The sequence below is a fragment of the Lonchura striata genome, chromosome 7, assembly GCF_046129695.1.
Source record: "Lonchura striata isolate bLonStr1 chromosome 7, bLonStr1.mat, whole genome shotgun sequence".
Taxonomy (NCBI): domain Eukaryota; kingdom Metazoa; phylum Chordata; class Aves; order Passeriformes; family Estrildidae; genus Lonchura; species Lonchura striata.
The window spans coordinates 17,753,956-17,766,401 of record NC_134609.1 but is presented as its reverse complement, the minus strand read 5'-3'; the positions used below and the strand labels follow the sequence as shown (position 1 = coordinate 17,766,401).

The 12,446-nt window shown below is 35.1% G+C and overlaps 1 protein-coding gene across 1 annotated transcript in view; it reads right to left on the bottom strand.

Moving 5' to 3' along the window:
* Nucleotides 1-235: 235 nt before the first annotated feature.
* The window catches only part of DNTT (DNA nucleotidylexotransferase), an 82,329-nt gene continuing 70,118 nt past the window's right edge, over nucleotides 236-12,446 (bottom strand). Inside the window, exon 11 of the mRNA XM_031505260.2 lies at nucleotides 236-599. Coding sequence (XP_031361120.2) covers nucleotides 513-599 — 87 coding nt within the window. The 3' untranslated portion in view covers nucleotides 236-512. The remainder of the gene's footprint in view (nucleotides 600-12,446) is intronic.

Genomic DNA, 12,446 nt, shown 5'->3' with positions numbered 1-12,446 from the left:
CAGCTAAAGCCTCAAGTTGCTGAGACTGTGAAGTAGTTACTGCCTAGGTCATTAAGCCTTATATACAGAGCAATTTTATACATGGAAGCAGCAAAATACATAAGAAATTCAGTTAAAGACCAGCATACATTTCAGTAATGTTTTGACTGAGCTCAAATATTTTGAATTATTTATGTGTTGTAGCTGACTACTTTAAAAAACAAGTATTGTTCATACTAGTGTAAAATTCCTATCATAAGCAAAAATTTCACCAGTTACTAGTTTTCTCCCCAAAACAAGCTCTGTCTTATCACTCCCACATAGAAAATTCAAAACCAGAAAGGACTGGAAAAGATTTTGAAAAACTTAGTCTTGTCTTCTAGGAACATTAGCAAGTGCAAGTGGCTTCTAATACTTCTTTCATTTTTTTGTTGTCATGGAAATACTTATTATATATGTATAACTATACCAGACTGCAAGGTGGGCAGAAAGATCATTGCAGTCAAATGATGAATGTACACTGGCAAATAATTTTAAGCATTCCTTTCCCATGGTTCGACATAATCCAAGCCAAGATGTGCAAAGATTTCTTCCTCACTTCCAGCTTTGAGAAAGATCCTCTGTGAAAAAAAATTAAAAGGAAAGTCAATAAGGGTGTTAGAAAGAAATTTCAATTGATGCTTTTTGCTGTTGAAAAGGAGTTAATATTTGACAGTTCTACCCATTGTATCCTCTACAGAATACACTGTCTACATCAGTGTGCCTACCCTGAAATGCAAAAGCAAGTTAAAAAAGAATTTTAATGCTGCTTGATGTTTTCGCTTTTAATGACTAGCTTTCAACTTTGATTTACTTTTTCAAGATCCTCAAATCCAACCTATGTTATCCTTCCATGAGGGTCAACAGCAGAATTTCCTTCATGAAATCATAAACGTTTTTAAATTAATACAGTAATGTTCTCTATAAGTGCATTCAAACTGATTTGATGGTGACACAAATTGTCTCTAGCCAAGCCTTAAGAGCATCAATTAAAAGCCAAGCTTTATTATTCTTTACACACGCTCCTTCTGAATGTTTTATAGTAAAATGCAGTTTCGTTTTTAATACCTGCACTTCTGATAATAAAAGAGATTATTTTTACACAGGAACACTCACAAGCCTGTGTGCTATATGATGGCTGATACAGTAAGTACATAGCCTTATGCATTCCTTTCATCACAAAAGTACAATAATAATTTTAAAAGCTGCTAAGGTAGGTGAATATTAAAACAGTAAAAACCTCACAATGTAGAGTTTGGAAGCAAGAAAAATATTTCAAGATTTCAGTAACTCCTGAATCATTCGTAGTCTACATAAGTGTTCAACTCTGAATAATCAAACTCAAGTGTTGTGAAAACTTCAGGGTTGAGTTTCTAGATTTAATCTCTACTGTGAAAGAGGAGATGCTGTCTGGAGAACCCACTGATAAATTCCTTTGAGTAAGGAGAATCTCTGACTACCCCATGTGTGCCTGCAGCTCCCTCCAGGAGGGCTGTCTGTCCGGCACTCCCACGGGAATGGGTGAGGAAGAGGAGCCCATGATTAGATCAGAGGAGACCCAGGGTATGGTGGAACAACTTCTGGCACCAGAGATTCACAACCAAGACATGAGTGATTAAAGTTGTCTCTGCTATAGCAAAGATTGCTTATAAAGCATAGAGAAAGAATAGCTCTTTTTTTCACAGGAAGTTCAAATGTCAGATTCTGGAATGAAAGGAATCTACAAATAATACTGAACAGCAGAAATATGGAACTTTTTCACATAGAGAGAAGAAGGAGAAAAATGGTAGAAAATAAAAATTTAACAGGATAAAAGAAAAGGAAAGAAGACATCAACACCATTGAATAACAATACTGAGGATATTTTGTTCCTCAAGTGTCTCCTGAGATGACAGGATTTTAGGGATTTTTTTGTTATTCCTTTTTTTTTTCTTTTAGTATTATTAAGAAAAAGAGGGCAATCCATACACCTACATTACTGAAAAAAAAAAGAACAAAAGTAAAAGAAAAAAATCTTACACTTGTAGACAGATGTTACAGACATTCTTTAATAGGAGCTCTTCATATCTCTGAGACCCCAAATTGCATTCCATTTCTTTTGTTCTGTCACTTTATGTTTTCCTGCAAGCTAAACTCATTTCATTTGCTTGACAGGGAAAATTTCTAATACAAAGTATTTGATGCTGAATACCATTCTCAGTAGCTACAAGCAATGTTTCTAAATGAATCTCTGGCTGGTATCTGCCAACTGCTTTAGCAATGTAAGTGTTATTAATGTTAATCATAACCTATGATTTTCCTTCTATGTCAATCTATGCTTATATAGTGCTGCAAATTTGATTATTGCATTGACTACCATTCTCTCTTGATTTTTTCCTTTTTCCCCAAGAGAAGTAATGAACTGCTTGCCTGGTTGTGATTTTATTTCATCTTCTTACCAATATTGTGGAGATCCAAAACACACTTCACCAACATCAGTCAAATTTACAAAAAAAACCCCAATGCTCCAGAGCTTCTGGTACACTCTTCTCTTATCCCATTTAATCAATTCTGTCATTTCAATGGATGTAAATATTACCTTTGTGTTTGTAAACATAACCATTAACTACACATAATGTAGAACAATAGCCATCCAAATGTTTTCTTACATGAGTTGCTACCTCTTATTTTTCATTTTGGCATTAATGATCAATAATATGGAAAGAGAAGCAGAGAGTGAAGGCACAGAGCTAGCTTTATGATATACTAACTATCATTGCCAAAGCTCATGTGTGTTATACTTCTACTGTCACTTGGTTTCATATCAGATTTTAATACAATGAATCCAGAAAAAAAACAACCCATTTCTTAATAAAGCAGAATTCTAGTTTTAGTTATTTACATCAGCATTAGCCAACAGCACAACCTTCTTGAAAGGCACACATTTAATTGAATTCCAAGCAGACTGATATCCAACTGTTTACTACCAAATTGCTTGGCAATAACAGTTGCCCAATATCAAAATAAATACTCCTTTACACTTAAGTAATACTTACACTTAAGTAATAATATGAATGTCTTAGTCTGTCACTATAGTATTTCATTACTATTTAACCCAGCTGAAGATGAACTTAGAAAATTAGTTTAAGTACCCAAAAATAGAAGTTAATACCACATATTATCATTGATGAAAGGGGATTTGATGGTTCTGAACCAGCAGAATCTGCTGCAGAGTGAAGTACTCCAGGTTTGTACATGTGAAATTCACTGTTTTGAAGATGAGACACATGGTGGAAATTTGATTAATTTCTTTCTTTAAATCCTTATAATCCTTGGTATTAGCTGAAGAATAAGAATTAAGAATGAAGTTTCCAAACTGACTACTGGCATAACTCTGCTTTATAAACTATTTGAACATTTGCTGTTGAATAAGCCACAGTCAAATTGCACCCTTAAAGACCAAGTAATTTCTTTCCATATCCCATTTTTCCCACTCTTTTCAGAGCCCTGACTTTTATATGCTTCACAGCTGTAATTCAGGAAAATGCAGTCATACTCTAGCAGATTTTATTATCCTTTTGAAAATTATAACATTGTGTATGAGGCACATCCCTTTTTGCAAAAGACCCTGAAGGACCATGAACACTAAGGTCTGTCTGGACTCCTGACCTACTATTACATGAAATAAATTGGGGAGGGGAGGAGGGGCATGGAGATTATTGCTAACAATATCTTTTTAGCAATTTACAGAACACTCTTTGATAAAACTTTGCTTCTAGACAAGAACTTGGAATATCATTTACACATTTATTCTAATTTTTACTTTGTGTCCAGGATTATGTTGCATGCTTTAAAATGGTAAACTCTTATGCAAGAGGTTTAGGGATTTAAAATTCTTCTTCTCAGAAGACAGTAATCACTTGTTCAGAAATCAGTGATTTCTGAAAATCACTGTTTTTCACATTGTTTAACATATGACACATATTCATATCAGTTTAATTATCTTAATATTTCCTTTTCTTTTAAAAAATATTAAAGTGGAGATATAATGGCAATATGATCACACCTAACTTTGTAGTTCTACTGAATGATAAATACCAAGCAGTCTAAACCCCCATCTCTTTACATCTCAAATTACCACAGTGGCCGTAAGCAAGACTGTGATAAATGAACAACAGAAAAGAAGAGGACAGACTGTCATTTTCAAACTTGAAATTTAATTGTTCATTGTGCTTGGACAGAGTCCATTCTAAAAATAAGATTTATGGGTAAAGTCAGTTGTAGATGAATGATGATAGCAACAGTATTTGCTTAATGAGCCATGGTCAAAGAGACCACAATGCACCTTTAGATTTCTTACGCATGTATTTGTCACTTTATTGACATCTTCACAAGTCATCACTTATGTCAATTGAAGAGTTATAATTAAAGGTAATTTGAACAAAGGAAAATATTATTCTGCTTACATTCCTTGCAACAGCTTCTTTAGATATGAAAGGCCATGGCATTCAGTGAAGCAGTGCACCATAATGTCAGACCTACAATTGATAGAATATACATCAATGGCTTATCAGACTAAAAGTACAAAGCTCTTGAATTAAACTCCCTTTTTCTCTGATCCCATTTGCTCAAACAGCATTTGTATTCTTGAAAAAATAATTAACAGAAGGGACTTATAGAAAAAATTATGAAGGCAGAAACTTAGGTAATGCATCATATCTGCCACATGATTGCCAGTGGGAATGTTCTGTGTGTTTACCTGACCTACCTGTTCTCTGCCCCTGGGCCAGTTCTGCAGTTCAGGTGTTGATGCACCACCAGGGCACACAGCTCACACCAGCATTGCAGAAACTTTAGGAAGAAGCTGTGTTTACCAAGTCAGTCTTTTATAAGGTATGCCTGACAGTATGGGTATATGTGGAAAGCACATTTCTCTCTCTCTCAGGATTTTTCATAGAGGTGCACAGAGAGAAAGAAAGAGAAAACAATTTCTATTTCTTCTCTTTGTTTTTCCTATCTGGAATGTGTTTGGAGAATTGTTTACCTGGGGTGATTGCTTGATTAGATTCTGGTGAGGATTGTTTGAGCCTGATGGCCAATCCAATCCACCTGTGTCTGGACTCTCGGGAACAGGGTCACGAGTTGGTCATTAGAGATGGCAGTTAGAAAAGTAGGCATGTAGTTTTAGTATCTTCCTTTATATAGTATATTAATGTATTTTAGAATAGTTATAATAAAGAAGTCACTCAGCCTTCTGAACTGGAGTCAGACATCATAATTTCTTTCCACTGGGTTTGCCTGCATTTACAATAGGTATACATTTTATTATTTTGTGACTTTTGGATTATTTTCACCTAAACTCCCACATACCAAGCCAAAAATATTCAGCTTGTGAGACAGTCTGAGGACTGCATCAAGGAAGTCTGTACAATCACATATCCACAAAACAATGTACTGAAGTATTTTTCTTTCAACATTTCCTGCAATTCTTAGATTGACTGCAGCTATATTCTCTACTCAGTGGTCCTATTTTATCGAGTTCAGTGCAAGGGTCTAACAAAAAATGAGTAGAGCATTAAATTAATTTTCATCTCTGAAAATGTTGAAATAACCATATACTGAAATAAAAGCAACAAGTGAGAATAGGTGCAAACAACCAACACTTTCATGGGAGAATTTCTGTGAATGCTATAGCAACTATTGTGAAAATATTTTTAAACAAGTAGCTATAGTACATCAAATTTTTTCTTGATATATGAATATTAAATGTAATACATGACAATAGCCCCAAGCAACTTCTTCTAATCCATGAAATACCAAGGAGAAAAGAAATAAAAAGACATTTGGAAGCTTGAAGTAGTCACATTTTCATTTATTGTATGATCACAATTGCAAGAAAGTTTTCAGTCTTGCTCTACATTATTCTTTAAAAACAGAAATGAAGCCTGCCTGAAAGGTAAGAAAAGAAAGGAAGAAAGGAAGAACAAAGAGAGCAGAAAGCAAAAAATTTGTTGTTCCATCAACTGGTCAAATTTTGCAAAGCTAAAAATGTGTAGGCACCCACCTAGTGCTCTCTATCTATATAATTGCATTTGCTTGCTCTTTTTGAGAGTTAAAGGTGCCTATGACTGAAAGTACACAAATCCAGTGAGAAGAAAAGGAAGATCTCAGTGCAAATTTAAAGACATCCCAAAGGCTTTTCCATTTGACTACAGTGAGCTGCATGGATTTTTGGTGAACTTTAGCAAACAAGCCTTAGGAAATCATACAAGTTTCAATGCTGTTTTCCACTGGGAAGACTGAGCTGCCTCACGAGCCTGAATACCTCCATTAGCTCACAATGAAAAGTAAACTTGAAAACACAGAGGTCATAAAAAAGTCATGCCCTAGCAAGGGAAGCATAATTTTAGAACAAAAACTTAAGTTCCAAAGCCAGACATTGAATGCGTTGAATACAGATGTCCAAGAATCCTTGGATGTGACAAGTACAAGGACCACTGTCAAAGCCAACTGAGTCAGGAAAACCCAAGAGAAGACAAGACAGACAGGCAGAGCATATGTTTGTTTTAGCTTCACACTTACATCTTCTCCAAGAAAGGTCAATCAGAAGAGAGGTAATCAGATTATAAAGACTGATTGATGAAAAATTATCCAAATTCACTCCATGGCACAACTAATTGGAGATTCTATTTATTGACAATTAAGTTATTGCAAGTCCCAGAATAAACGCTTTGAGTTGTATATATCCTTGATCCCCATCAAATTCAATTAGGCTTATCCTGGAATGCTAAATATGTAGATGCTATTAACATTTTTTAAAAATAAGTAAAAAAAAACAGAGAAATGCAGGAGAGGACACAATGGAGGATGTCAGTAACAGGGTGGAAAAAGGCTAAAGCCAAACCTGGATGGATGAGTTATTGAATGATTGACTTGACATGACCTCCTCATGGGCTTCCTATACTAACAGTTCTTACCCTACTGAACATGCTGATGAGCTTCTGCAGTTCAGCAACTTCCATATGGAGAGTGAGTGCAACACACATAGTAAGACAGGGAGGTAAAACTGAAGAAAGTAGTGAAGAGAAAATTTCAGTGGAATTTGACATTCAGACATTTCTGAATTCAGGTAAATTCAAACTCAGACTAAAATATCTGATATAACAATTCAGAACATTTTACTCAAGTCAAAATTTACAGAACCACACAAATTTACTCCAGCCTGTGAAACAGCAAACAAGGGCACCTAGAATAGAACAATACTTTAGATAAACTTATTCGGGCCCTAGTTAAGACTTAGTTAGGGTCTTGCAGCAGCTTGAATAAAAAGCTTAACCTGGTTTTACTTCATCTGAATGGATAAGTGGGTTAGTGGGTTTCTGAGATGAAAGTGCAGGCAAGTGTCTGGAAAGTGACTCAGCAAAAGGAGCAGCTGCAAGGAAGGGAGAAAAGGGATGTTGCAAACTTCAAGTGTTTCAATTACTCCCTGTTCAAAAGTTGCTTACTTGAAAAAAAATATTCCTATCTTCCTCATTATCAAAATCAATCACATTCTGGAGTGATTTTTTGCAGACTGGATTTGTTGGTTAACTGGTGCAGATAGGAGCTCTAAAATGTATAAGCTACAATATCTGAGAAAACCTATCGGAAAATGCATGATAACTCTTCCTAATAATAGCTAGGAACTGAATTCAAGGAAAATAAGCATTTTGGTGACATAATTATCATGTGCTTTTGTCTATATTTGAGTTTACTAACCTAAAGACAAGAATAATTTATTTGTTTATATTGACTTATTTTATGGCTTATAATAATACAAATAATGTGAGTGAAAGCTATCCTCTCCCAAGTACATTTCTTTAAAATCTTCCCTAAATACCTAGCTCCATGCTATTTTCTACCCATACCATGTGGAACTTCAGTCACTGAGCATCACCTTAAGTGGGAGAAGGGGCTGTGGTTTTTATGCTATATGTCAAAAAGAAATATATACAGTAACAGTGGAAGAATTTTTTTACTAAAATTACTAAGAGGAGCCCAAAGCCATCATCAGCACTTAAAAATTATTGACATCAGTATCAGAATTAAGTGATATCAATGTTAAGCCACAGGGACTATGATTCAATTTTTTTAACAGATGAAGGTGCATCTCCTTGATCTATCCTTAACAAGGTGCAGCCCACACACCAGGATTTCCAGCTGTCATTCAGGAAATGGTTGCCATGCTGTGCCAGGCAACCTTACCTTCAGCATCACAACCCACTCCACTCCTCTCTGCTGACCTGCCTTGACCCAGGTGAAAGCAGGCTCTGCAAGCACTGAGCAGGAAGCCAACATTTTTCTCTTCCTTCTCTGCGCTATTTCTAACTTTACAAAATGAATGTTGTACATCTTTGGTGGAAAATATAAATCTGCCCTGAGCTTCAGCATAACAAATAGCTTTGCAATTTTACACCATTTACAGACTGAGAATTTTGTAAAGCAACTGTAGAGAAAGCTTTATGGAAGATCCATAAATTCCTGCAGTGTACTGACTGAGAGGAGGTTGAGTGCCTTCAATCAACAATGAAAGTATGGGAATACAGCATAACACTGATCTGTAAAATAGTGGCTACTTCTCTGAAATCTCCAGCTGATCATCAGGTAGACAAAGTGCTCAAAGGAATCACTGTGCTCAGTAACCTTCATAGCAAGCAAAATTATTTTATGGAGAGAGTGGGGAGGAAACAGAGGAAGAAAAAAAGGCTAAGTAAAGCAATTTCCATTTTAAAAAGTGTACAAGCCTGTCAATATGTAAGAGCTTTCAAATAATTGTACTCAATTATTGTTTTGCATAGTATGTACACTCCCAGAAAGTACCATGGAAAAGTGAAACCTCTTCATGGTCTGGTATTCATATTGCTATCTAGCCTGAGAGGGACAGCAGCTCATTCCACCAGTACTCTGTCAGACAACATTCTCAACATAAACATTACTTGATGAAAAAAACATTACAGAATCAAGCCCCAAGGAGCTGGGCAGTAATTACGCATCAGAATTTAGCTCCATTATGGTCAACAGGCATTGTTTATATTTTGTGGATAGTTATAACATCTGACAATCTGTCTTCTAGGAGTTTCCTAAACAACATGACCAGCAACTTTCAAGTGTTTTTCCTTCTGTGCTTTTCCCAATGTTTTTCATTTGGTTTTAAAGACTGGCTAGTGGTGATTTTTGCTTTACTTGTAATTAGACATTTCACTAAATATTTAAGTTATGTTTATGAATGAGACTATCAACAGCACAAACAAATTTATAATTATAGAACATAAATAATGAAGTACTAATTGTACTAGAAATGTGAAGTATGTCAACAAATTCAATAATAATATCCCACAACATTTGCAGACACAGTGCATTTTTCATTTGACAGTATCATAACAGTTTTCAGTAGCAATAACCTGAAGTTTCTCTGACAATATATTATCTCCATATGTAATTTTAAGGTTTAACTGGTATTTTCTGCAGTAATATTCACATCAGCATGCCTGCCTTAAAATAAAATCTAATCTGTTCCTAAGCCAGCTACAAACAAGATGCTAAATAAATCAGAGGGAAAAAGAATTACTTTTTGAAATGACAGTATAACAAAGCATGATTGAAAAAGCAGTATTGCAAGCACTACCCATTGACTTGATACCCTCAGGCAAAATCATGTGTAATGGTACTGATGCAAAATAATGCAGTGGAATTTATTCTAATAATTCTGGGCATGAATAATTTTTGAATGTAATAGAAGCCTAATCATAAATTCTCATTTCTTATTACCACTGGATTTGTCCTGTGCTTTTAATCAGGAATACCAGACTAGAATGCTTCTCTTAAACTCATGTCTAGCTCTCATTAGTTTATTGATATTAAATTCTGAACAGTAACAAGTAAATTAATCAAGTAAAATAGAATAATAAGGCTAGTATTAGAATATTCTAGGCACTTACCCAGCTATATCATAACATAGTGTAACAAAATATCTTCATGTTTTCTACATGTCATCTACTTACTCCAAGTAGTTTTGATGAAGGAGAAAGAAAAAGACCAGTGTTGAAATACTGACAGCTTGAAAAATAAAATATTAAAATCGTTATCTGTTGACTTAACAGAACTTGCTAAAATTTAGTTTGTAAACAAGACTATATTGTACATAAAAGGGAATTAGTGTCTGTTAAAAATGACAGATCTGTGGTTCTTCGTTGCAAAACACTACATTGTTATGCATTCCAATCTCCCATTACAATTTTAAAAATTAAAAACATTCTACAATACTTTGGCCTCCAGACTAAAATGTTTTAGTTTGGGGCACACAAAGTGAAAGGAAACTTGGAACTTCCTGTCTGACAGCACAGGCAAAAATTTTAACATGTTAAGTAGCACAATGTTGTAAACAAAAACAGATCAAAAACCTATTGTCCCTGCAATTCTCTAACAATCTCATACTACCACAAAGTCCTTAAAAATATTCTCAGGGATTATTTCCTTTTTCACTTTAGCTAGAGTCACATTTCACTTTAAGTCTGTGCTAGTTAGAGCAGCTTTGTCAAATACTGTTGGGGTTTTTTTGTATTTTACCTTATAAAGCTTTGTAAGAGTGAATGAAATGAGAAAAAAGCAGAATCCTGGATTTTATGAAACTCAGTTGTAAGTAATTCATATGGGATTACTATAAACAAACCACTACAGAAGAACCTTATTGAGATTGCAAAATCAAAGACATGCAATTTAAGACATCCCAGAATGTGGTGCATTGAATTTTGACCTTAATTCAATTTTCCTGTGTTTATGCATATAGACTTCATTTCTTCAAAGAAATGCTGCTTACTTCAAATCCTGTAAGGTATTTAGGCTTTGTTCACTAGGCAGGAAATGTACTGTGCTACAGAGCTAACAAATATTTGCTGACAACACTGACACCATCTTGAGCTGAAGACCAATGTGGGGTCAATCAGTCTTAGGAAACTGAGTTTTTATAATCTGTATCTGTTCTAGCTCCCTGTGTTTGCTATTCCCCTATGCTAAGTTGTTGATGTCTGCTCTCAGATTTCTAATGTAGCTCAAGGCTTCTCTCACACCATATCCAGAGTTAAGTGAGGTATGCATGGTTTACTCAGTTATTTGGGACAGCAGAGCATTCACCTACTTCTTGTTGCCAGCTTAGAGCATTAGCCCGATGAATTTAATTTATTTTTCAGTCCATCAAACTTCTACTCATATCTCTTCCCTGTCATTCTATTTTTGTGGTCCTTTTCAGTGGTCTCTTCAATCAACCTAAATTCCTTTCCACAACGGAGCTGTTAATTAAATCTACCCTTTCCATTCTCCATTGCTTTTTCCAGCCAGTCTGCATGTACTTATCAAATTTGTACATCCACCATCCCCTCATCCCCTTCTGACTCCCACTTCCTATGCCATTTTCCTCTCTGGTCCTCAGCTGCTTCCTTTTCCAGCTTCCTCTCTACCTAGCTTCTTCTGAAATTAATTACTTTTTCTTTTAACAGAAAATATGAGACTCAGTAACCTACCCCCCAGTCAATAACCCCAGCATACTGATTGGCTAATTGAATTAAAACAGTTGAAAATTATTGGTTCTGCATTGCCCTAGAAATTAAAATGAGTAAAAAGATATAGTCAAAATATTCAGGATCTGCACCTATTTATGCATTTTGAGAGATGTCTTTTTATTGGCAATACAGGTTTCACTGAACTGCTCAAAAATCACACCAAGCATAGGAAATGACAATTAGGTACTTTTATCTTTGTGTTAGATGTACAGCTTGGTCTTGCAAAGAAATTAGGTTTAGATAAATATATATACGAATTACATGCAAACTTTGTAAAAATGACTAATCATATGCTGTATGAGAAACATTTAAAATGCTAAGAGAACACTAAGGAGAAGCACACTTAAGCACATAAGAAAATAATTTTTTAGCTTACTAAGAGGTAAGAAAAGTATATTATTTTAATTCTTTATTTTAAAAAATAAACCAGGTGCAAAAAGAAAAAAAAAAAAAAAACACCCAAATCACATATGCAACTTCCACTTTCCTGAGTGAGAGTGAGAAGAATTGAAATATAAATGAAAATATGTGCATCTCTACAATCACTCAGTGTTTAATTGCAGTAATTTTAGAATCACAGAATTGATTAGGCTGGAAAAGATCTCTGAGACCTTCAAGTCTTATGACCCTCAAGTCTTAATCTATGACCCAACACTACCTTGTCAACCAGACCATGGCACTGAGTGCCACATTCAGTCTTTCCTTAAACACCTCCAGGGATGGTGACTCCATCACTTCCCTGTGCAGCTCGTTCCAATGCCCAATCCCCCTTTCTGTGAAGAAATTCTTGCTGATGTCCAATCTAAACCTCCTCTGATGCAGCTTGAGTTTGTGTCCTCTTGTCCTGTCACTGTA